The sequence below is a fragment of the Sprattus sprattus genome (genome assembly GCF_963457725.1).
Source record: "Sprattus sprattus genome assembly, chromosome: 9".
In the NCBI taxonomy this organism is placed as follows: Eukaryota; Metazoa; Chordata; class Actinopteri; order Clupeiformes; family Clupeidae; genus Sprattus; species Sprattus sprattus.
In genome coordinates this window covers 30,376,693-30,399,662 of record NC_137928.1, presented here as the reverse complement: position 1 = coordinate 30,399,662, position 22,970 = coordinate 30,376,693, and the positions used below count along the sequence as shown (strand labels likewise).

General features: G+C 40.2%; 1 protein-coding gene across 1 annotated transcript; it reads left to right on the top strand.

Moving 5' to 3' along the window:
• Positions 1–197: 197 nt before the first annotated feature.
• map4k1 (mitogen-activated protein kinase kinase kinase kinase 1) lies at positions 198–22,721 on the top strand (the record flags this gene model as incomplete). Its single annotated transcript, XM_080844907.1, is given in 33 exon segments — positions 198–268; positions 270–303; positions 4,981–5,038; positions 8,662–8,752; positions 9,749–9,813; positions 10,006–10,061; positions 10,323–10,370; positions 10,576–10,618; positions 10,716–10,788; positions 10,904–11,035; positions 11,317–11,379; positions 11,530–11,611; positions 11,821–11,937; positions 12,049–12,130; positions 12,242–12,300; positions 12,402–12,463; positions 12,570–12,614; positions 12,753–12,773; positions 12,902–12,944; positions 13,181–13,343; positions 13,462–13,562; positions 13,871–13,912; positions 14,144–14,222; positions 14,314–14,390; positions 14,506–14,566; positions 15,012–15,114; positions 15,252–15,310; positions 15,554–15,657; positions 20,658–20,835; positions 21,032–21,100; positions 21,638–21,730; positions 22,338–22,464; positions 22,625–22,721. Coding segments are annotated over 33 exon segments (2,598 nt in total).
• Positions 22,722–22,970: the final 249 nt, after the last annotated feature.

Here is a 22,970-nt window from a genome sequence, read left to right as displayed (position 1 = left end):
CAGTTGAAAGAAGAAGGAAGGTGAATGTGTGAGAGCGAGGCTCACACTTCAGTGCGTTGGGTGAGATCCAGCCGGTCAGCACGCACACACACACACACACACACATACACACACACACACACACACACACATTTACTGAAACTCACATACTGGAGGGAGCTGACAAGTGAAGTGTGTAGTGCCATGAGCCAAAAGTGATGGATTCCCAGAACCGAGCCGCCTTGGACATCTCCACCAGGAACCCCCAGGATGACTTTGAGATCCAGTTGAGTTGGTGGAGGAACCTATGGCGAGGTTTACAAGGTCAAAACATTTTGAATATTCTAATTCTTATTCATGTGTCTATGTGTAAGTGAAGAGACACAACCACAGTGTAAGCTTTATCACGATTTTGGTGAACAAAATGAAATCAGTGGAGTAAATTCAGATAAATTCTGCTTCTGTCACCTCATCTGTCATCTTGTGAACATTACCTCTCGACTTTGTAGAAAGTAGATGCCAAATATGGGTACATGAATGCAAAGGGGTCGAGATCTTTTAGCTTCTCTTGATTATGGCAACTTGACATGAGCTGTGTTTAGGGAAAGTTGACTATTTTCAGCCTTTGTAGTCTTTTTGAACCACCAAATCTAAATAAGCTGCTAAATGTTTCACATCTCTAATCAAATGACTCCTCCTGAGCCTTTTGTGATCTCATGACTCTTTCTTTCACTTTGCTTCAGGCACTTTATGCTTTCTAGTGGGTTACTGAATTGGAAATGATACCAGACATGAAAACAGGATAAATGATACATCAAAAATACAATGCCTATATTAAACAATACTTTGCAAATGTATTTAATGTAAACCAGGCTGTTGTGAGTCACATTCTGTTTCAAGACTTTTTTACCTCATGTGGGGGGCTTCGGCCCATACATCTATTCTTAGTCCACATTCTCAAAGAAGCTTTTCACACAATTGAGAGTGAGAATTGAGAATGTATTTTAGCAGTCAAAAATGGCAAGATATTTCTCTCTTTTTTGGGCATTTCAACACCATGTTCTGGTGTATTGGTAGCATGAAGTGACAAGTCTGTCTCTCAACAATGTGGCCTTTTTCATTCAAGACATTCACAAAGTCACTTTCGCATCTGCAGTTTAAAGTCTGGTCAGAGTGTAAGTGTTTCTTAGATTTGAAGCAAAAAATGTATTCTGACACCATACATCTACATTTTGTCTGCTTGGAGTTTCATTTTAGAGAGGGTGAAAAGCACCTGTTATCTGGAAAGGCCAATGCAGATATACCACTGCTTCCTGTTTTCTTAAAAGATCATTCTTTTGGCTCAGTGAACCTGGCAAATGATCACACACATGATTATCCTGCTAGAAACAGCTTTATTGTTTCTGCGCAGAAATACATAAAGGTCTAAGTAGAACTAGTTTGATTTAAATTCACAGTTAAATATTGCAGTGTAATGCTTCAAATGTCATCACAGGACGACTGAGGACTAAACAACGAACTGCTAATATTACTAAAACTTTGTTTTGAGTAAGACAGTAACAGCATTTAAAGTGGACTGTCTAACTGACACAGGCAGTGTGCATGTGAGTTGTACTGGTGCAAATGAAGCAGATAGGATACACTCAGGCATTTCACAACACACTGCAAGGGTCCAGCCTGAAAAGGCAGAACTGAAATATAGTTGGGTTAAGGCATGGACAAGTTATTGTCTTATTTGGTTGTGTGTATTATAAGGATACACACGTGAGTGTTCCCGTTGAAATGCGACAAAGAGTTGGAACAGATAATGAAACAGGTACTGACCAGGTCTTGTGACCATGGCATTTATACATCACAAAGTGGTGTGTGTGTGGTGTAAGGAGATCTAAGATAACGTCTGATCTAAGATCATGTATGTTTCTTTTTGGCAAGATGGTCATGAAGCAGCTTTAAATTATTGTTGAGGACATATTCATTCCATGCTAGACTATGTAAGGCACTATATAAAATGATACAGTTAATGAACTGACACAGTGTAAGCCAACGTGTCTGAATAGCAAGACATTCCTGTTCACCATACCGGTTTGTCCTGTTTAGTTTACGACCAATGTAACAGAGTCCTGTCAATGACACAAGCTTGTGCCCAGACAAAAACACATTCGCTTCTTTATACTCATTGGATGCAGTAGTCAATGTGTCAGTTCCATTCATGAGGATGGTACTTTGAGAGGGTCAAGGTCCCCATGACACAGTAAGACACCACAACCCTGATGGTGGTTCCACCCTCCCACTGGGGGCCAACCCCCCCCCCCCCCCCCCCATCAGAATGTGCGTCATTGAAGGTGTGAAAGCACACATACTGTAGATAAGTAGAAATATACCTAATATGATATAAAATAAACTAACTAAAGGCAATTCATATCATTTCATTGAAACATTTTCTATCAGAATGACTCAGTCTTTACTGAGCTTCTGAATACTTTGACATATGGACAGATCCATTCTTTTTTTGAAATCCTTTCAAAGGGGGATTTTCAAAGCTGGTGAGGCCTACTCTCTAAGCAGACTACGTACTGAGCACCAGGTGCACCTCTGAATTGAATGCAAAGTGCAAACACAGAAGTGAGACATGCTGCGATGTTTATCTGCGCTTCAGTGAACTGTGGGGGGTGGGGACAGAGACAGAGAGAGAGCCAGAGCGAGAGGAACATGGACATACAGTCATTGTAGTTCTATGGCAGTTAGCATGGATATACAATCATTGTAGTTCTATGGCAGTTAGCATGGACATTTAACCAATCGGAAGTATTAAAAAACACACAAAAATCATTCTACCTTCATGTGAATTCCATTCAATGAAAATACCAACAGTCCTCAAATTTAATATTGGTATCTAAACACAGGCTCTGTATCACAGAATTATTGAGAGTTATTCCTATCATTCATGTTTTCGGTAAACCCCTATGTGTTTCCCCCCCCTGTTTGCATACATACTTCTTTGCTTGTTTGACGTCATCACAGAAGCCTTTGAATTGAGGTGGTCTCGCCAGCCCTGTCAACAAGTGTGGTCATAGCTCTTCTGCTCTGACCACAGCCTCAGCTAGAGTGTCTGTAACCCACATTTGTCTCCAGCCCCCTCTGGGTTTGCTTTGACCCCGTAAACACAAGTCCACACTTTCCACAGTCTGCATCTTAGGGCTCTTTGCAACCTTCTCTACTGTATAAGGTCAGGTTGATGAATAGCAGCTGTAAAACAACATATACTGCTCGGTTAGCAGGGGCGGAGTGGGACACAAAAATCCACCGGGACAATTCTGACTGCACGGCCCACCACCGGCCCACAACGTGCCCAAAACTGGCCCAATCCGCATCCCCTCCACCTCCCATATCAACTACACAAACAAACGGGCGGCTTTTGATCATTATTGTTAGATTTAGTGTTGATGTGTGGGTGACAGACATGACAGTGACAGTGACAGTGTATTTGTATATGTACATTTATGGAAATACGGAACAAATCGCGTCCCGTATTGGCTCAAATGTTATGCTAATTCGCAACAATGTGTCCTGTCAACTCACTCGCATTTAGTTGACGGCTGGTTGAATAAATCCGTAATTCTTGTACATTTTGATGCACTTTCCTCCAGCATCCGCCTCTTTTTCAGTCTGGCCTTTTTGCCCCCTCCTTTCTCCTTTCTCTTATGTCCCTCAATCAGGTCCACTTCACCTGCTCTCTCTCGCTGATAGCCGCTAATTTATCTCCCTAGGTTCACTTGATAAAGGCACAACGATACGCATTTCCCATGAGGCAATTTGCTCCGACCATTCTACATTCAACAAAAAACGAATTCAATCGCTGGCCAATTTATATTTGTGGTCATGAAAGTAGCCTAATGAAGCGTCTGAATAAAAAAGAATTACATCAATATAGGAGGCTAAACAAAAATCAGGTTGGATTAATGGGAGTGAGTTTGACACACACCATAGGTGTGATGTACAGAGACAAATAGAGCTATAAATAGTGGTTGGACTGCTGAACCACAGAACTCTCAGAGAATTTAGAGATTTTCACGGGACCATGATTTGACGTACATGTAATCTCGATGGGCCGCTCATGAATTTGACACGACGGCTGCGAAGGCCGGTCTGCAGGCTGGTTCTCGATAGATTATTGGCCGACCGGCCTACCGGGAAAAATCCCGGTCCTCCCGATGGCCACTCCGCCCCTGTCGGTTAGAGTTGTACAGTTGCAGTTCATGGTGTGAAACTGGAACGCAGTATTTAGTAAAATATATACTATTTAGTGCATCAGAGAATGGGCCAGTGGGTCTCATTTTCAGCCACTGACTATTAACAATTCAGTATTAAAGGTGCATTAAGGATTAATAGCTATTCGCTAAAGGTATGCTAGCAGCTAAAACTAACGAAATCTCTTGAAATGTGCTGACTTTGACATTATGACAAACTAATTACTCAACGACTGTCCTTACACAGTCAAACATCAATCATGTGCAACACAAGACTAAGCAAGACGGCAAATAAGCTACTTACTAGATCGGCAGAAGGTAATCAAAGTCAGGTCGGCGGGCATCGGCAGGCAAAACTACAGAACGCAGTTATATGCCTATCAACCCTGCTATGCCATTGGCACGGACGCAATTCTCCATATTAAAAGTCATTGTAGCGCCCCAATTTTTTTTAAGCTGTTATTTTAAGGTTAAACTGCTTATCCTTACCCTAATCCTGAAGCATAATTGTTGCATATTGTGCCTTTAATGACATCTTAACCTATTAACAAGTCAGTATTAATGACATCTAAACCGATTTTAATGACATTAAAAGAATGACTATTAACAAGTCAGTATTAATGTCTTCTAAAGCGATTTCCTATTGGTAAAATGACATGTTTATATACACACACTGCTCTCATTTTAAACATAGTAAAAAGCCTAATGGCTACCACAGAAGACAATAATTAATCACTATGGTCTAACATTCTAGGCTCGGAATAAGCAAACAGATGAGCTGGCAGCCATCAAGGTCATCAAAATGGAGCCAGGTAAGTGATTGACCTCAGCTAGTTTCATCTAACACATGTTTAGTCCCACAAATTACAACATTCTTTAATATGGTCATTTCCTGCAATGTTTCTGATAATGTGCACATACAGTACATACACAGACACATTCTAATGTCACAATCTGAACTCTGGGTAAATATTGTGTTGAGGCTTTTAGCCATGAACTTGTCATAGGTTTTCACAAGTAAATAACAAAACAATGAGAGATGTTGTCCATTGTTGTAGTGTGTAAAAACTGGTTTTAGATGCTAAAGTCAGCCACAAGGCCGAATTAAAGTTTGGGAGTTAAACAGGTGTATGTGTGTGTGTGTGTGTGTGTATGTGTGTGTTCAAGCTGTGGCTGGTACAGCTTCCTTCCTCATCCACAACACCTAGCTCATCAGTAATCTCACTGCACATTCCTCTGATGTACAATATGTTGGTACTATATATCATTGCTTTCTCAACTCTTTTTCTGAGGGCTTTGTGAAAGGTGTCTTCTATGGAGTCACTGCTGACACGGATGTTAACCATATTAACTCATCTAAGTACAGAGTGAGATACAGTGACCAGAATGTGGGAGCTGTGGGTTAAAGAATGTGTTTTGAGGATAAGATTGTATCTAGGGCATGGTAAGGTCAAAGGATAAGATTGTGTCTAGCGTATGGTATAAGGTATTAGGATAAGTTCGTATCTAGCGTATGGTATAAGGTATAAGTATAAGATCGTATCTAGCGTATGGTATAAGGTATTAGAATAAGATCGTATCTAGCGTATGGTATAAGGTACAGGGATAAGATCATTTATAGGTTATGGTATAAGGTATAACGATAAGTTTGTACTGTATGGTATAAGGTATTAGGATACGATCATACATAGGTTATGGTATAAGGTATAAGGATAAGATTGTATCTTGCGTATGGTATAAGGTATTAGGATACGATCGTATCTAGCGAATGGCAAATGGTATTAGGATAAGGATAAGATCGTAAGGATAAGATCGTATCTAGTGTATGGTATAAGGTATAACGATAAGTGCGTATCTAGCGTATGGTATGAGGTATTATGATATAACATCATATCCACCATATGGTATAAGGTATAAGGATAAGATTGTATATAGGTTATGGTATAAGGTATTAGATAAGGTCGTATCTAGCGTATGGTATGAGGTATTAGGATAAGATCGTAAGGATAGGATCGTATCTAGCGTATGGTATAAGACATAACGATTAGTTTGTATCTATACTGTAAACCCAGACAGTTCTACTAACTCTTTAACATTATGTATTCAGTACTTAAAACCTGGTATTTAGTTGACACATCTTAAAATGTATTAGTTTTCTGAGCAAGTGCAGACTTTTTAATTGTATTGGAATGTATTTGTTTGAGTTAACATTGCCTGATAAATGTTATAAATGTTCAAAAATGTTTAGTATCTGACGTCATCAACGTCGTTGAGAACACCATTGCAAAGCTCTTGGGATGAGAGTCGGACACACACGACTCCTCTACCTTAAGTCTGCTGTGTCCGTCTCTTATCCCAAGAGCTTTGCAGTGGTGTTCTCAACGACGTTGATGACGTCAGATACTAACATTTTTTGAGTTATCAGGCAATGTTAACTCAAACAAATACATTCCAATACAATAGAAACATCTGCACTTGCTCAGAAAACTAATACATAAGTTGGGTCAACTAAATACCAGGTTTTAAATTCTGAATACATAATGTTAATGAGTTAGTAGAACTGTCTGGGTTTACAGTGTATAAGGTATTAGGAAACGATCATATCTAGCTAATGGTAAAGGGTATTAGGATAAGGATAACATCGTATGGTATAAGGTATTAGAATAAAATCATATCTAGCATATGGTATTAGGCTTTAGTAAGCAAAGTTGTATCAAATAGCTAGACCTGTTTGTGACTTTTAGAAAATGACAGACAATTAGACTCTATGGTAGCTAGTACTGGCATTTTCTTATGAACTGCCACTTACTCACTGTGGCACACATGTAGTGCCGTGGGGTTACTTCCCAAACTAGTACAAACCAGATCCACCAATACACAGGCAACACACAGATGGACTAGAGTTCTTACAAAGGTTTATTTAACAGTTCACAAAATAAATACAGGACTGTAAAACAGTAGGCAGATGTAATAGGGCACCACGGCAGTTACTTCCCCCACTAACAGGCAAAGGCTAGAGCACCCAATTCTGCCCCTACGTATAAATATCAGTGCATATAAATAGCATGCAACCCACAGCAGTTCAGGTGACACAACACAGCATCAAATGGCACATCACACGGTGGAGGTAAAGTACATAAAATCCACTTCAATTCATCAGAGCAACAATGTGATAACTCATTCCACACCAGAGGGGGGCAGGAAGGGCAAACAACCTAAGGTCAGTGGGTGGCAATAAACCGTTCTTGATGTACCCCAGCCCAACCCATATGAACAGTCCTGCACAATATAAAATAAGTCCGTACTGGTCGGTGACCTCTACCGACCAGTAATTAAAACAATACAAATATAGAGCACACAAAGACACCAACCCACTGGCCAATCGCCGATTAGTGTATGCAGTCCATGTGATCTGGACCGGTGACGTCACGTTCGTGCGGAGATGGAATCGCGCATCTGGATCACCGTGAACGCACCCGGTCGTCGCAGCAGCTTGTGGCTTGAGGATCCGCCTCCAAACTACAATTCAATGAGGAAGTACACAACAACTCAGCACACAGCCAGGCTATACCAAGCTGGTCAAATTAACAGCAACATTAAAGGGATTAAGCAGGCTGGAACTATTACTTCCCTTTCCCAGAGGAGTGGAGAGCGTAGTAAAACAATTCGTCCATTGCTAGTCCTCACGCTCCACTTCCTGGTTGTAGCTCTTGACAGATGCGGTCTCCCAGTCGGCGCTGCACATCTCAATCAAATACTTAGCTTGCGTTGAGTTGAGTTGAGTTGAGTTGAGTTGAGTTGAGTTGAGTTGAGTTGAGTTGAGTTGAGTTGAGTTGAGTTGAGTATTCTCCGATGTCGGTCTGTCCACTGTTGGCTCCAGCCGCTTCCATGCCGTGGCTTCTCACTCGCCTCCCAACTCCCGTCCATCTGTCAATTGCTCTTTTTATCTCTCCCCATCCCGTGTTCGCTCTGGCACCAATCGGTTCATTAGAGTCAATTGCCATTAATTAATCACACGTGAGTCTCTTTACTCACGTTAAAGAGACTCGTGAAGAATCTCCTCCCCAGTCCAAAACACGTACACACCAAGCACCGTGATGAATCATTGTCTCTTAAGTGACGGCACTTTGACACATAAATGTAGGCATAGAAACACGTACACATTCATATACATAAACATTAATTTACAGGCACTTGACACACACATGCTCACAAACGATCTACTGTAATATCTACCATTCAGATGGCTAATCCTGGGTTCCTTGTCATGTCAGGTACAGACATTACTAATGTGGCTGTGTGCAAAATATACACACATACATTACATTCTCTTAGACTTCTGACTAATCTTTAGCCAGCAGTGGAAAGAACCGGCCTTAACATTACAATGTAGCTGCATGCTGAAATGACAAAAAGCCTTTGTGTCTCTTTGCAGAGGATGATTTCTCAGTGATCCAGCAGGAGATTGTTATGGTGAAGACATGTAAGCATCGTAACATCGTGGCCTACTATGGCAGTTACATAAGGTAATACTTAAGTCCAACAACTTCACTGATCTTTCATTTACTGTGTCTCTAGGAGTCATGAATTACCAGTGTTTTGTGCATTATGTATTCTGGGCAAATATTTTAAAACAGTATGCAGTTTTTTTAAACAATTTGTTATGTACCTTTTTGTAGGTAAGTCGTTTTTATAACTATCTTCTATCTTGTATAACTATCTTGTAACTATATAACTATCTCATAAGATCTTCCAATTTGTTTTAATGGTATGTCTTTTACCCATACATGTCCTCTTTTCGACCGCCCTTTCAGTGTTGCCAAATGTATTATCCTCCAAATACAATCATTTTAAACCTTTGGTATGATACTTCGCCATTTCCAATCTGGCAACACTGAGCAACAGCATATGACATCTGCATGTACAAAATATGTCAAAACTTCGTTGCGGGGAGGGGCGGGGTACTGTATAGCATGCCGGCAACAAAGTGTCCTTTTTTCACAAACTCAAATCTGGTCACCCTAGATAAACACACCGCCCACTCTCATTAGCCATGCACCCAGGTAATACACTATGCAGTTTGGTTAGATCCTGACCAAAACCCTCTGAATATGTAAGAACTGCTTTTCACAGCATGCTACCATCAGACATATTGTCAACATACATTAGTTAGCTAGCCTTTATCCATTCCAGAAGTGCTGTTGTAGGTGTTTGCAAAGCAAGTCTATTGGCTTTTAGCCAGTTAGCTTAGGGTTTTGAATGAAAAATCTCCTTAAGGTGAAAACAGCCAAAGAAAGAGTATGTCTACAACACGTAATACACAATATACAATACCACGTATGAATTACAACTTGCTGTTGGAATTTTTTTAATTTAATTTAATAAAACATTTTGTCTTTTGACTGCTTTGCCAGTTCAGATTTTAATTGTTCCCTAGTTCTAATTGGTCACTGTTTTCACTAAGTACCTACAAGAGCCAAATCTACTCAGACAAAGTCAACCCCCACTTTCTCTGTGTTCAGGGCCAATAAATTGTGGATCTGTATGGAATACTGCGGGGGAGGATCCTTACAAGACATTTATCATGGTGAGTGCTCTGGGGTCTACTGAGTGGCCTTCTCCCAAGCATGTGGCTTGAGAAAGAAAGATAATCTTATTATTGTAGAATCTGTCATATCTACCCACCGGTCCATATACATACTGGCTTCCATTATCTTTTATGTTGCATTATTCACTGTATCATAATATCTAATCAGGTCTTGTGTGGTTGTCGCCATAGTAACAGGACCACTCTCTGAGAGCCAGATTGCCTACGTGTGCAGGGAGATGCTCCAGGTAAGCCCTGTATTATCACTCATCAGAGATAAAATGGACCTTTCTCCACTTCATGACTGTAAAGAGGTAGCCAGGAATACACACATTCACAAAGTCAGTAAAATGTTTGCAACTATTGTAGTTGAACAGAACTGTGCCCTGGTACCCTGTGCTTTGGCATACAGTAACCATTTCTGTCAATAATTCAGCATTCACCTCAAGCTACAAAAAGTATAGTAATGTTTCAATGTGTAGTCTGTGGCTTTAATATTTTACCAATAGGGCCTTGATTACTTGCATGGACAGAAGAAGATTCACCGAGATATAAAGGTGTGTTGACAAGGAAGACCTCTTAATAAAGCGTTATATCGTTCATATTATGTATCATTCATATTTACCAAATGTTGATGGCCTCATTACAGTCTTACTTGCTCATACTGTATATGACCCTCTGGCCCCCCTCATGTAGTTTTTGAAAAACATTTAGATCACATAACTTCCTTATCTATTATACCTATGTGCTTTGTCTTTCCAGGGTGCAAACATCCTTTTGAATGACCAAGGAGAGGTCAAGCTAGGTAATTTGTGTGTGTGCATGTTCAGGAGGAGTTGTGTAAGTGTATGAAAGCACATGAAACTGTTCTGTAATCAGTTTGTCTTCCTTCCTGTGTGCAGCTGATTTTGGCATTGCTGCACAGATCACAGCTACGTTCGCCCGCCGCATGTCGTTCATTGGAACTCCCTATTGGTGAGAACAAGCCTGCACTGATTCTAGACCAGTACCAACTGATTTGATTGCAGTGCACCGGTCACAGTGGGTTAGTGAGTGTGGTTCTGTCTGTCCCATTGACTGCTCCTCACAGGATGGCACCAGAGGTGGCTGCAGTGGAGATTAAGGGAGGCTACAATGAACTTTGTGATATTTGGTCAGTTGGTATCACCGCCATCGAGTTGGCAGAACTACAGCCACCATTGTTTGATGTCCATCCTCTACGGTACATTCTCCCTGTAACAATGTATCTGCCTGCACACGTGTGTGTGTGTGTGTGTGAGATTGTGTCCAATTCTGATTTTGAGCCTATATGTGTATGTTACATCAAAGAGTTTTGAGCACATGTGATATGCGAGTGTTATGGTATTCAGATCTCATCTAGCTACTGCCCTTTCTAAGCATTCTCTTGCTCTTCTTGTGTGTACCACTGCTCCGACTCAGTCCACAAAGACCTCTGAACCCACTACGCCTCTCAACATCTTCACATTTGGTTTTTCACTTTAGGGTACTCTTTCTTATGTCTAAGAGTGGATACCAGCCTCCAAAGCTCAAGGATAAGACCAAATGGTGAGGAACAACAAGTAGGAATATATACATGAAATAAAAAAAACTTAACAAATATATCATCCAAATATGAGAAGTCCACTGAAGAAGGCTGTATCAAGTTACTAATATGGTCTTTCTTATGGGTGTTTTCTGTTGGTGTGTGTGGCACAGGACTCCCATGTTTTACAACTTTGTAAAAGCCATGCTTATTAGAAACCCGAAAAAGAGGCCGAGCGCTGCAAAGATGCTCACAGTAAGCCCAGCCGATTACCATCATAAACCCAAAGACAATGTTGAGTCTGTGTATGGTTCTGTGTGTTTGTGTCTAAGTATGAGAGTGCTTGTCCTACTCTCTATTTTCTTTGTCAAAATCAGCTTCAACCAGCTTTTATAAAGCTTTCCTGGCACACAGTTGCAGCAATATCAATAACACAACCACAATATGTCCATGTGCCCATGCAGCACCAGTTTGTGATCCAGCCAGGCCTAAGGCAGGCGCTGACCCTGGACCTGCTCGAGAAGCTACAGCATCCAGAAAAGCTGAAGGACTGTTTACTAACAGAAGAGGAGGACATGGAGGTGCTCTTCCCCAATCACATTTCACTTTGTCCAAAGAAAAACCTTTATGTATTTTATTATATTTTCTTATATTATATTAAATAATCTTATATTTTATTATATATTATTTAGATAAATGTTCCAAGTTCACTCCGAAGAATCCATTCCATTAACCGACATAATCAAGCAGAGAGGACGAATTCTGACATCAGCTGTGAGTATGTTTTTCGAGCTTGATGATTTTGTGTGCAGCTGTGATACCACTTCATCCTGTTAGCTCTGACCTTTCTTCAGTGTCAAAGTGTGAATGATGTGGTGTTTTTAGTGCAGCAGATCTACACACAGAGGCCGCTGAAGGCAAAGACTGATTCCCCAGATACAACAGTAAGAAACACTTTTGCATCAAATATGGGTGTTATGTGCTAAAATACATGTCATTCCCATGCATCTGTAATAAATCCAACTCCAAATTATATCATAATTAGTTACGGTCAGATGGTTGTCGATGGATAGAATCTTCTGAAACGGACAAAAAGTGGACAGCAAGGTAACATACATACTGAATGACATTGACAAGGAGTTGCAGTAACATTGCGAAAGATTGATTTTTAAGAGTCCATTTTCAAACAATTGTATCTTCTTCTTTCCTCTAGAAATGAGGATGTTGGGTCGGATGATGACTATGATGATGTAGACATGTAAGGATGAAAAATTTCTAATGATGAAGGATTAAATGACAAAGCCTAAAGCATTTTTTAGGGTCTCCAGTTTGTCACATTCAAAACTGTTGTACACATGTTGTGATGTCTTTCTCCTCCTTCTTGACTATTTGACAGACCCCTGAACTACAGCAGCAGGTGAGTCTTCCTCACATTTAGCTGTAACAGCAAGGATTAGGCCAAGTGTTTAGCTCCGAGGACATGACATATATTCCTTATATTCATGCATTCTTATATTGAAGTTACCTCCTCCTCTTACTCTACAGTGAGACTGCTGCAGATAACACCCCTCCTCCACTTCCTCCAAAGGTAATTAAGAGAAATATAACTGCTAATTATAGTTCACTATAGTTTAGAATGTAACATATATATAAATCAAACAGAATAGATTACATTTAACCACAACACTGAAAGACATTGCCATTTCACATAGTCAAATCCATTTGAGGTTTAAGATAAATACCCCTCTGAAAATGAGTTAGAGGGCAGTGGTACTCCCCGTATTAAGATAATCCACATGCGTGACAGTAATTGTGTCCATGCAGCCAAAGGTTCGGACAAGTTCAGAGGAGAGTGTGGTGGGTGAGGATGATCACGGTCGCTCACAGCACACCCTCCTGCCCCCTCTCCCCCCCCTGTACCGCACATCCAGTGGGACCGACACACGGCCAACCCCCCGGCCTCGCTCTACAAGAAACACCAACTCAGGTAACACCCCATACCACCATTGTATTAAAGGGAACCACAGCATTGCTATAATCAGAAGCTTCCTCTTTTGAAAAGGTCAGATAGCACAGCCCATGAGTTCTCTAATTTCCATTTGCAGATCCTTCATCTTGTGCAACCAATAGAACAGACAGTCCTGCCCAACCCCAACCACCAGAGCTGCCTCCGAAGAAAGAGAGGAGGAGACGGCAGCCCAAACAGGTGAGGATAGCACACTGGACACATTTGGTCCGAGAGAAACCTATTTCAACTTCTCATACTTTTGAATCTTGAGCTACTGGGGCACTGGGGAGATTTTAACAGACTGAAAGACTGAAGACACTTTCCTATGCTTTAATGTTAAAGCCAGGCCTCTGTACTCTATTCTTTGGTATCATTTTTTAGGTAGAAACAGGGGGAAGAACATGCTTCCCTAAAATGTAATGCTTTATCAAAGTAAGAGCAAAGATTAGAGAGCAAGCTGGGCAGAGTTTTAGTACACTAGTAATTATACATATCTTCTCTCCAAGGAACCAGTTGAATGTGCTAGCCCTGTGTCAAGAAAACTGCCAGTAAGTTGTTTTAAATATCCACATTACTGGTAGGTTATGGATCAAACTTGAATACAAAAACATGAAGCAGTGAACTTGTATGCACTCATTGGAACACCGGTCTTAGAAGGAAAGATGTTACCATTCACTTTCATCTTCTGCAGATTATATTTAAGAAAGTATTTAATGGATGTTTCATTTTCTGCAGATTATATTTAAGAAAGTATTTAATGGATGTTTCATCTTCTGCAGATTATATTTAAGAAAGTATTTAATGGATGCCCTCTGAAGATAAACTGCTCCACCACATGGGAGCACCCAACCACTAAGGGTATGCAGCTTGTACAGATGTGCCTGATTGTCATACGTGCATCACATTTCATGTTGCACACCAACCAAACCTTTGCCCTGATGCTTTATAGATCAGCACCTCATATTTGGAGCAGATGCAGGAATATTCATGCTGAATCTCAGTGGGACAGAAGCCACAATGGAACTAGTGAGCATGCAAGACTGATTCTCGATGTCATAAAAGTGTATAGGACCTGCCAATGGTTTGTAAGAGTTTTGTCAAACTTCTTTTCTGTCTTTCTCCCACCTCTCCTGCACTGTAGCTTTACCCAGGGAAATGCACTTGGGTACATACCATAAGTAGTGTACTTATGTCAATATCAGGTAAGGATGCAAGCAATATCAATTATTTTCATGCATCAGTCTTAATGATTACATTGTATTAGAGAAGAGGCTGAACATGTGAGTTCATGGTGTGTGTCTGTGTGTGTGTCTGTGTGTGTGTGTGTGTGTGTGTGTGTGTGTGTGTGTGTGTGCGTGTGTGCGTGCGTGTGTGCGTGTGTGTGTGTGTGTGTGTGTGTGTGCGTGTTTGTGCATGTGTGTGAGTGTTTGTGCATGTGTGTGTGTGTGTGTGTGTGCATGTGTGTGTGCATGTGTGTGTGTGTGTGTGTGTGTGTGTGTGTGTGTGTGTGTGTGTGTTTGTGCGTGTGCGTATGTGTGTGTGTGTGTGTGTGTGTGTGTGTGTGTGTGTGTGTGTGTGTGTGTGTGTGTGTGTGTGTGTGTGTGAGTGTGTGTGCATTTGTGTGTATTTTTCTGTTTTCCTTCTCAGGGAAGTCAGCTCAAATACATTCCCATTCTATGAAAGAGTTGTATGAGCAAGCTAGGAAAGACCATCGTATGGTTGCCTTACCCACTCACCGACTGCTTCCAAGGTAATTCCAAAAACAACAAGATCTACTGACTCCACAGTTGTAAGATAAGCATGCATGTAGACTATAAGGAATCCTCAATTCTAACTCTACCCCTAACAATTTTATGCACTGAAGCAGATATATTTTTGTTTTCACAGGAAATGTGTAATAACTACGAAAATACCAGACACCAAGGGCTGCCAAACATGTACTGTAGGTGAGACTTGATGGACACTTAATCACTATTATTCAGTTAATTGCAGGAGTTAATTTCTTATAAACTCATTTTGGAATAACATAAGTCATGAGAAAGCCATTAATTCCATTTGATATTTGAATCTGCCAAGTTTATTAAACTCTAAAAGTGGGATTCCATTTGGACTTTGAAGCATGATTTAAGAATATCATCAACATACTGATACAACAGCCCTATTTGTGTGGTGCTGTGCTTTGTCTCCAGCCAAAAACCAACTGCGAGATTGTGAGTTTCTGTGTGGTGCACTGGAGTCCACTGTCGTGTTGCTTCAGTGGTACGAACCCATGCACAAGTTCTTACTCATCAAGGTCAGTGGATGTCCTGCATCTTTTATTCCCTTTAGTTAGGGGCTGTCCTAAGAAGCCTCTAACCACCTCTAAACCACAGTTTCAAGACATGTACATCTATGTGTGTAAGTCCTAAATCTAATGTGGAGCAACCTAAGCTCTGCAACCATGGATAGTTTAAATTGGAATTGCAAGTCACCACTAATTTTTGAACTACATTTCTCCCCTTAAAGAGCAAGATGTAAAACATTCAAAGCTTGTGTATTCAGCTTTATGTTGACTCTTGGATAAGGTTTCTTTGACATTGAGTTTCCAGACCTCACCCTAAAAATGTACCTGTTTTTTAGTATTTTGGAGTGTATTTCAGACTCCTACTTTGATCAATTTGGAGAGGAGGTTGTAGCTCAAACTGGTCCTTCTGGAGACCGTCTGCTAATACTGGCCAGTACCACTAGGGAGAGCTCCAGAGTCTGTTTTTGTCTCATTGATAAAACATGAGACTTGACAGGTATGCTAAAGTTACATAGTATGTCATAATTACAGTGCATGAAATGCCCTGTATTGTTATTCCTAGGCTTCTTCTTCTTCTTCTTCTTCTTCTTGTTACCTTTTTCTGCGATTAATTACAGTGCATAAAATGCCCTGTATTGTTATTCCTAGGCTTCTTCTTCTTATTCTTGTTACCTTTTTCTGCGATTAATTCAGCCCGAACCGCTTAACGTAGAAACTTCATTCAAACTTTGTCGCGTAGGTCTTGTAAACGACACTTATGCTATGTATTTTTCACTTTTCTAAACTTTATACTTTTTAAGATATTAAAGAAAAACGAATATAAATTTCCCCCATTGACTTACATTGGGCCATTATGACATCATAATAGGGTCTTTAAACTGGCTTGCACCTGTGCTTTACTGACACCTGTGCCAAATCAAAGGAACCTCTTCTCTCTCTGTCCCTCTCAATTTAACTGTAACTAAGAACATTAAGACACCATCCATTCTCTATTTTTTTCTCTCTCCATCTCTCCATCTTTCTCTCTCAGTCAACTTTCTCTCACACTCAATCTCTCTTCTTCACTCCATTTTTATCTCCTTTTTTCAATATTTTCACTCTCTCTTTATCTCTTCATCCAGAGCCACTCTTGTTCACTCTTCTTTCCTTCTTCCACTCTTCTTTCCTTTCTTATTTTCTTCTTCCATTTTTCTTTCCTTCTTCCACTCTTCTTGCCTTTCTTTTTTCCTTCATCCACTCTTCTTTCCTTCTTCCACTTTTCTTTCCTTTCTTCACTCTTCTTTCCTTCTTACACTCTTCTTTCCTTTATTCTTTCCTTCTTTCACTCTTCTTTCTTTTCTTATTTCCTTCTTCCACTCTTCTTTCCTTTCTTCTTTCATTATTTCACTCTTCTTTCTTTTCTTCTTTCCTTCTTCCACTCTTCTTTCCTTTCTTCACTCTTCTTTCTTTTCTTCTTGCCTTCTTTCACTCTTCTTTTTTGCTTTCTTCTTTCCTTCTTCCACTCTTCTCTCCTTTCTTCACTCTTCTTATCTTTTGTCTTTCCTTCTTCCACTCTTCTTTCCTTTCTTCTTTCCTTCTTTCACTCTTCTTTCTTTTCTTCTTCCTTTCTTAACCTTTGCATTTCATGCACTGGTATTTCCTTCAGGAAATGCATTTTCTAGTTCAGCTTGAACCGCTTAACGTAGAAACTTCATTCGAACTTTGTCGCGTAGGTCTTGTAAACGACACTTATGCTATGTATTTTTCACTTTTCTAAACTTTATACGTTTTAAGATATTAAAGAAAAACTAATATACATTTCTCCCATTAACTTACATTGGGCCATTATGACATCATAATAGGGTCTTTAAACTGGCTTGCACCTGTGCTTTACTGACACCTGCGCCAAATCCAAGGAACCTCTTCTCTCTCTGTCCCTCTCAATTTAACTGTAACTAGGAACATTAAGACACCCTCCATCTCTCTCTCTCAGTCAACTTTCTCTCACACTCAATCTCTCTTCTTCACTCCATTTTTATCTCCTTTTTTCAATATTTTCACTCTCTTTATCTCTTCATCCAGAGCCACTCTTGTTCACTCTTCTTTCCTTCTTCCACTCTTCTTTCCTTTCTTATTTTCTTCTTCCATTTTTCTTTCCTTCTTCTGCTCTTCTTGCCTTTCTTTTTTCCTTCATACACTTTTCTTTCATTTCTTCACTCTTCTTTCCTTCTTTCAGTCTTCTTTCCTTTCTTCTTTCACTCTTCTTTCCTTCCTTCACTCTTATTTCCTTTCTTCTTTCATTATTTCACTCTTCTTTCTTTCTTCCACTCTTCTTTCCTTTCTTCACTCCTCTTTCTTTTCTTCTTTCCTTCTTTCCTTTCTTCTTTCCTTCTTCCACTCTTCTGTCCTTTCTTCACCCTTCTTTCCTTTTGTCTTTCCTTCTTCCACTCTTCTTTCCTTTCTTCTTTCCTTCTTTCACTCTTCTTTCTTTCTTAACCTTTGCATTTCATGCACTGGTATTTCCTTCAGGAAATGCATTTCCTAGTTATGACTTACTATATCATAATAATGACTCAGTATCATAACTATTTTGTAATTATGACTTAGTATCGCACAATTATGATTTGCAAGGATTTCATCATTAGTGTTTGCAATATTACTCATGTTTATTAATTAAATATTGAAAATGAAAAGTTCGTTCATTAAAAAGTGAAATTCCCATGCATTGAATAGACTATGACTTAATTTCTTTCAAGGCTTCTCTACCTTTCACTGCTTTTATTAGTGTGCTTGCCCGAAGGGAAGCACAGTATTGTTGTTGTCAAGTTTTCTTTATTCTCCCCGTTTTTTGTAACGCTAACTACTCCTCGCCCGTTCGAGGTGCAGACGCCGTTCAAACACCGAAACGTCCGGCCCGATCCGGTGCAACCTGCTATGACTTTTCTTGGCGGTACTCCTTGCCACTCCTTTTTTATTCCTCTTTTTCCATCACCTTTTTCCCCATAGACTTGCATGGCAGAACTCTGTGGATTATGACATCATAATGGGGTCATTAAAACTAGCTTGCACCTGTGCTTCACTGACACCTGCGCCAAGGAACCTATTCTCTCTGTTCCTCTCCATATAACTGTATAACTAGGAATATTAAGAGACACCTTCCATACCAGGGCTCTACAGTGCGAGTATTTCACTCGCATAAATAGGTACGTGCGAACTTGAAAAACTTGTATTCCCACTACCGTAACGTTAGCTATCATAGCTGTGTTAAGCAGTGCTATCCTAGCTGTGTTAAGCATCTGTAATATCTGAGTACGGGGCTAAAGGCTAACTAACACTACGTAACGGGAGTATCCACTGGCAGTTTCAGCTAGCCGTAACGGGGGATCATTTTCCTTAATTCAAGTTGTAATTTAGTTGTGTGAATATAGTGAGCTAAGGCTTGTATTCCTACTACGGTAACGTGAGCTATCCTAGCTGTACGGGGCTATGCAAAAGTAGTTATACAGAAAGAATGGTTAACTTGTTAGCTCACCAGTTTATTTTGTTGCTAATGTGGTTGGAGAGGATTAAGCGTGACCGATAGCGTGAGTTAACATTAACCCGTGTCCTGGGAGTAATGATTCATGAGAGACCTTGAATCATTAGGTTAGCTGAAAAACGTTTGAGGATGTACCTGGACACAGCGTAGCTGTTGTAGTGTGCTCAGTTTTCGAAAACTAGACTGAAACTAAGAAGGATAACTATGACTAAATGTGACTAAAACTAATATGCACTGAATCTAAAATAGCTGCTGAATCTAAAAGACTGAATCTAAAATAGCTGCCAAAATGAACACTGAGATGTATTCATTTTGGCAGCTATTTTAGATTCAGTCTTAAGACAAAAATGCATATTAGTTTTAGTCACATTTAGTCATAGTTATCCTTCTTAGTTTCAGAAGAGGTTTTTCATGGTTGCTAGCTCTAATCAGATGTACTAACTAGGAGACTAACTTTTTATGCCAACGAACACCAATAACTAGAGCTAATTTGACAGACTATAAACCAATGTGATACACGTGCTCTAGCTATACAGTAAAAGTGTTGCTTACGTTAGATACTAGACCTACAGTCTAACTCTAACTGCATTAAGTCTAACAAGCTATATCTTACAATAAACTTTAAGTAAAGCTGGCTATGTAAGATACTACTAATAACAATTGATAAGAGGTCAACCAAAGCGTTGTATGAACAAATGCAGTAATTTGATCAATTTACCAGCTAAATTGCTTTGGAATAACTGAACATGAATGGGGTTAAACGTTGGAAAATACGTTTAGTCCATTTGTCAGCCAGTATTTGGGTATATCCATAGGTATTTATGGTGCCATCTATAAATGTCATCTCCCCAACTCCTTTTGCACTCATGCAGCCCCATATCATCACACTCCCACCTCCGTGCTTCACTGTAAGGACTATGCATTCACTGGTAGTCCTGGACAGGTTAATGCCAAACATGCTGGACCCAAACTGAGTCAAAGTAATGTATTTTGGTGTCATCTGACCAAAGAATGTGCTTCAGATATTCAACAGACTGATTTTCATGTTCAAGGTTTAATCTTGTAGTATTGTGCTGAAGAGCAACCAAGGGTTAATGTAAGAGCTTAATGTTATGCATGTCATTCGCACTGTCTGAATGTCTGAGTCTCTACTTTGAGGTCTGTTCTCTCAGTATAGTCTTGCTAAAGCATTTGTTTTTGATTGTTCATAAGAGGAAATACTGTAGTTGTCAACTGAGAAATAATGCATACTCTATCTGGGCATCACATTGGAGTTTTTTGACATTACTTCAAAACGATAATTTCTTCACATTCTGTTGCCTATTCTAGTGAATTTTTTAAGGTTTTAGACTGATGTTCTTACATATAAAACCTTTAAATGAGATTCACAAACACAATATTTTGGTTACTGTTTTTCTCTTTTCTGTTAAATACTCTTGTGGTCCCTTCCACCTCTTTGACACTGTCTGGCGCTATGGCGTATGTTTCACAGACATTTGATTTCCCACTGCCTACTCCTCTGCGGGTGTTTGAGATGGTGGTGGTTCCTGATCAGGAGTACCCCCTTGTGTGTATTGGAGTCACCAGGATGAGCAGTCCAGACCAACCTGTTCAGCTAAACACCATAAACCTGAACTCCAACACATCCTGGTTTTCTGGTACAGGGCAAGGTAACAGTCATCACCGTACATTATCTAAGAAGTTCTACCAAGACACATGAAGGTTGTTAATAAAGTTTGTTAATATTGATGCGATGTCCATTATCTCAGAGTTCTACCAAGACCCATGAAGTTTGTAAAGGAAGTTTGTTAATATTGATGTGATGGTCCAATGGTATTTCTGTGTGTGTATGGTTCTGACTCACAGAGGCCTGCTGTGCAGAAACAGTGCAGGTTAACCAGCTGGATGCTAGCACACTGCTTGTGCTCATTGACAGTAAGTCTTCTTGTTCCTCATCAGAACCATTATAACTAAGGTAGTAGCAGGGATCGGTCCAGTTCATATTGTTGCAAGTGTCTTTTGACATGACATACAATACATATGATACACTCCACCATTGACCCACAGTATCAAATGCCATGGTATTGATTTACATAATGACATACAAACAACCTAGACACTAAATCAAGACTACAAGCAACACTAAAATCCCAGGCTGAGCAGTCCCCAAGCCAGAAGAATATCTTCTGATGCTTCGCTTCACAGGAGAGGGGAAGCACTTCATTCCCAGGCCAGGGCCACCTCATTGCGCAAGCAGATGTAGCACACCTGGGCACAGCTAGAGATGACAAACAGCACAGGGAACACATACAGACCTAACACATACCATCAAATAAATTCCACTATAATAGCTTGTGCTTTGATATCTGTGATGGGCTGAACAAGAACGAAATACTCAAAACATGCACGAATATGAAAAGCAGCCTGCCACATGACAATGGTATCATGACTTAACTCTACCTCTCCTGATAGACTCGGCTTATTTTGTGAACTTGGAAGGCTCCGTGAGGAGTCAGAGGAGGTTGCAGTCTGAGGTTTTCTTCCACTTGAGTGTAGAGGCTATTGGTAAGCGAGGCCTCAAACATCCTCTACTTTCATTGCTATTCTCTAATGTCTGTTGGACTCCATTGGAGTGCACTGTTCGTGATAACACTTGTGTTGTTACACATCAGGCACAGATTATGTAAGGGATAACGGCCGACAAGCTGTACAGTTCTACAAAGATAATGGACGCTACGGGACAAAGAACTCCACGACGCGAAGTCCATTATCTTTGTAGAACTGTACAGCTCGAAGGCCGTTATCCCGCTTATCTCCCGTTTACAACATTCAAAAATGTTTTTATTATTATTATTATTATTATTATTATTTAGAATTTCCTTTATCTTTAGGAAACTTAATATGCAAAATAACCTGATGAATTCTTGATTTGAACCCGTGGCTCCTGTTAGAGAAGGTAGAGCTTTCGTTTTCCAAAAAAAAAACGTTACGTTGGTTGTCAATGGTAACCATTCAAGAGCATTGATATGGAACGGCGATTTAACTTTTCTACTGGGACTACGTCCAAGATGTCCGTCTATACGAACTTAATGTACACCCCATTAGCCAATCAGAAAACAGTATTTCGTTCCAGAGGGAGATAACAGCCCTTATTCTCTCTTGCTCTCCTCAGTGTACTTTGAAGGTACATTGCTGGCCTTGTGGCGACATGGTTGGCAGCGGAGAGGAGAGAACCTTTCTGAGATTCTTCAGGAGACCACCGACCGCAGGAAGACTTATCGTCTAGTGGGGACAGATAGGTGTGTATGAGTATGTGAGTGTGTGTGTGTGTGTGCGTGTGCAAATTCTATATACTCCATATGATAAAAACGTAGCAACAGTTGATACATTTGAACATTGCACAAATCATTTTTTGAGGTCCCATGTTTGTAACTTTGATTCATTATCTTTTCCCTTCAGTATGGTTGTGTTGGAAACAAGACCAACTGAGGAGCAGTCTGGTCACTGCAACCTTTATATCCTGGAGATTGCTGAGCGCCTTATTCTTGTACCTTGAGGAGTTTACTGCGTCCTGGTGTCATCGGGAGACTACCCAGTCTCCACCATGCTGAACTTTTTCATAAATTAAGATGTTATAACTATTACACTGAACTATGTATGCCCAAGGGATAGACCACATCTGCTGCCTCAATAATCCCTCACGAACCACATGTGCCATCTTTGTCTAATGTCAACCAAAGTATACCACAGTATGGAGTCCCCTATAATCTATGTCTCCCCTGCTGATGTACCATCATTCATATGT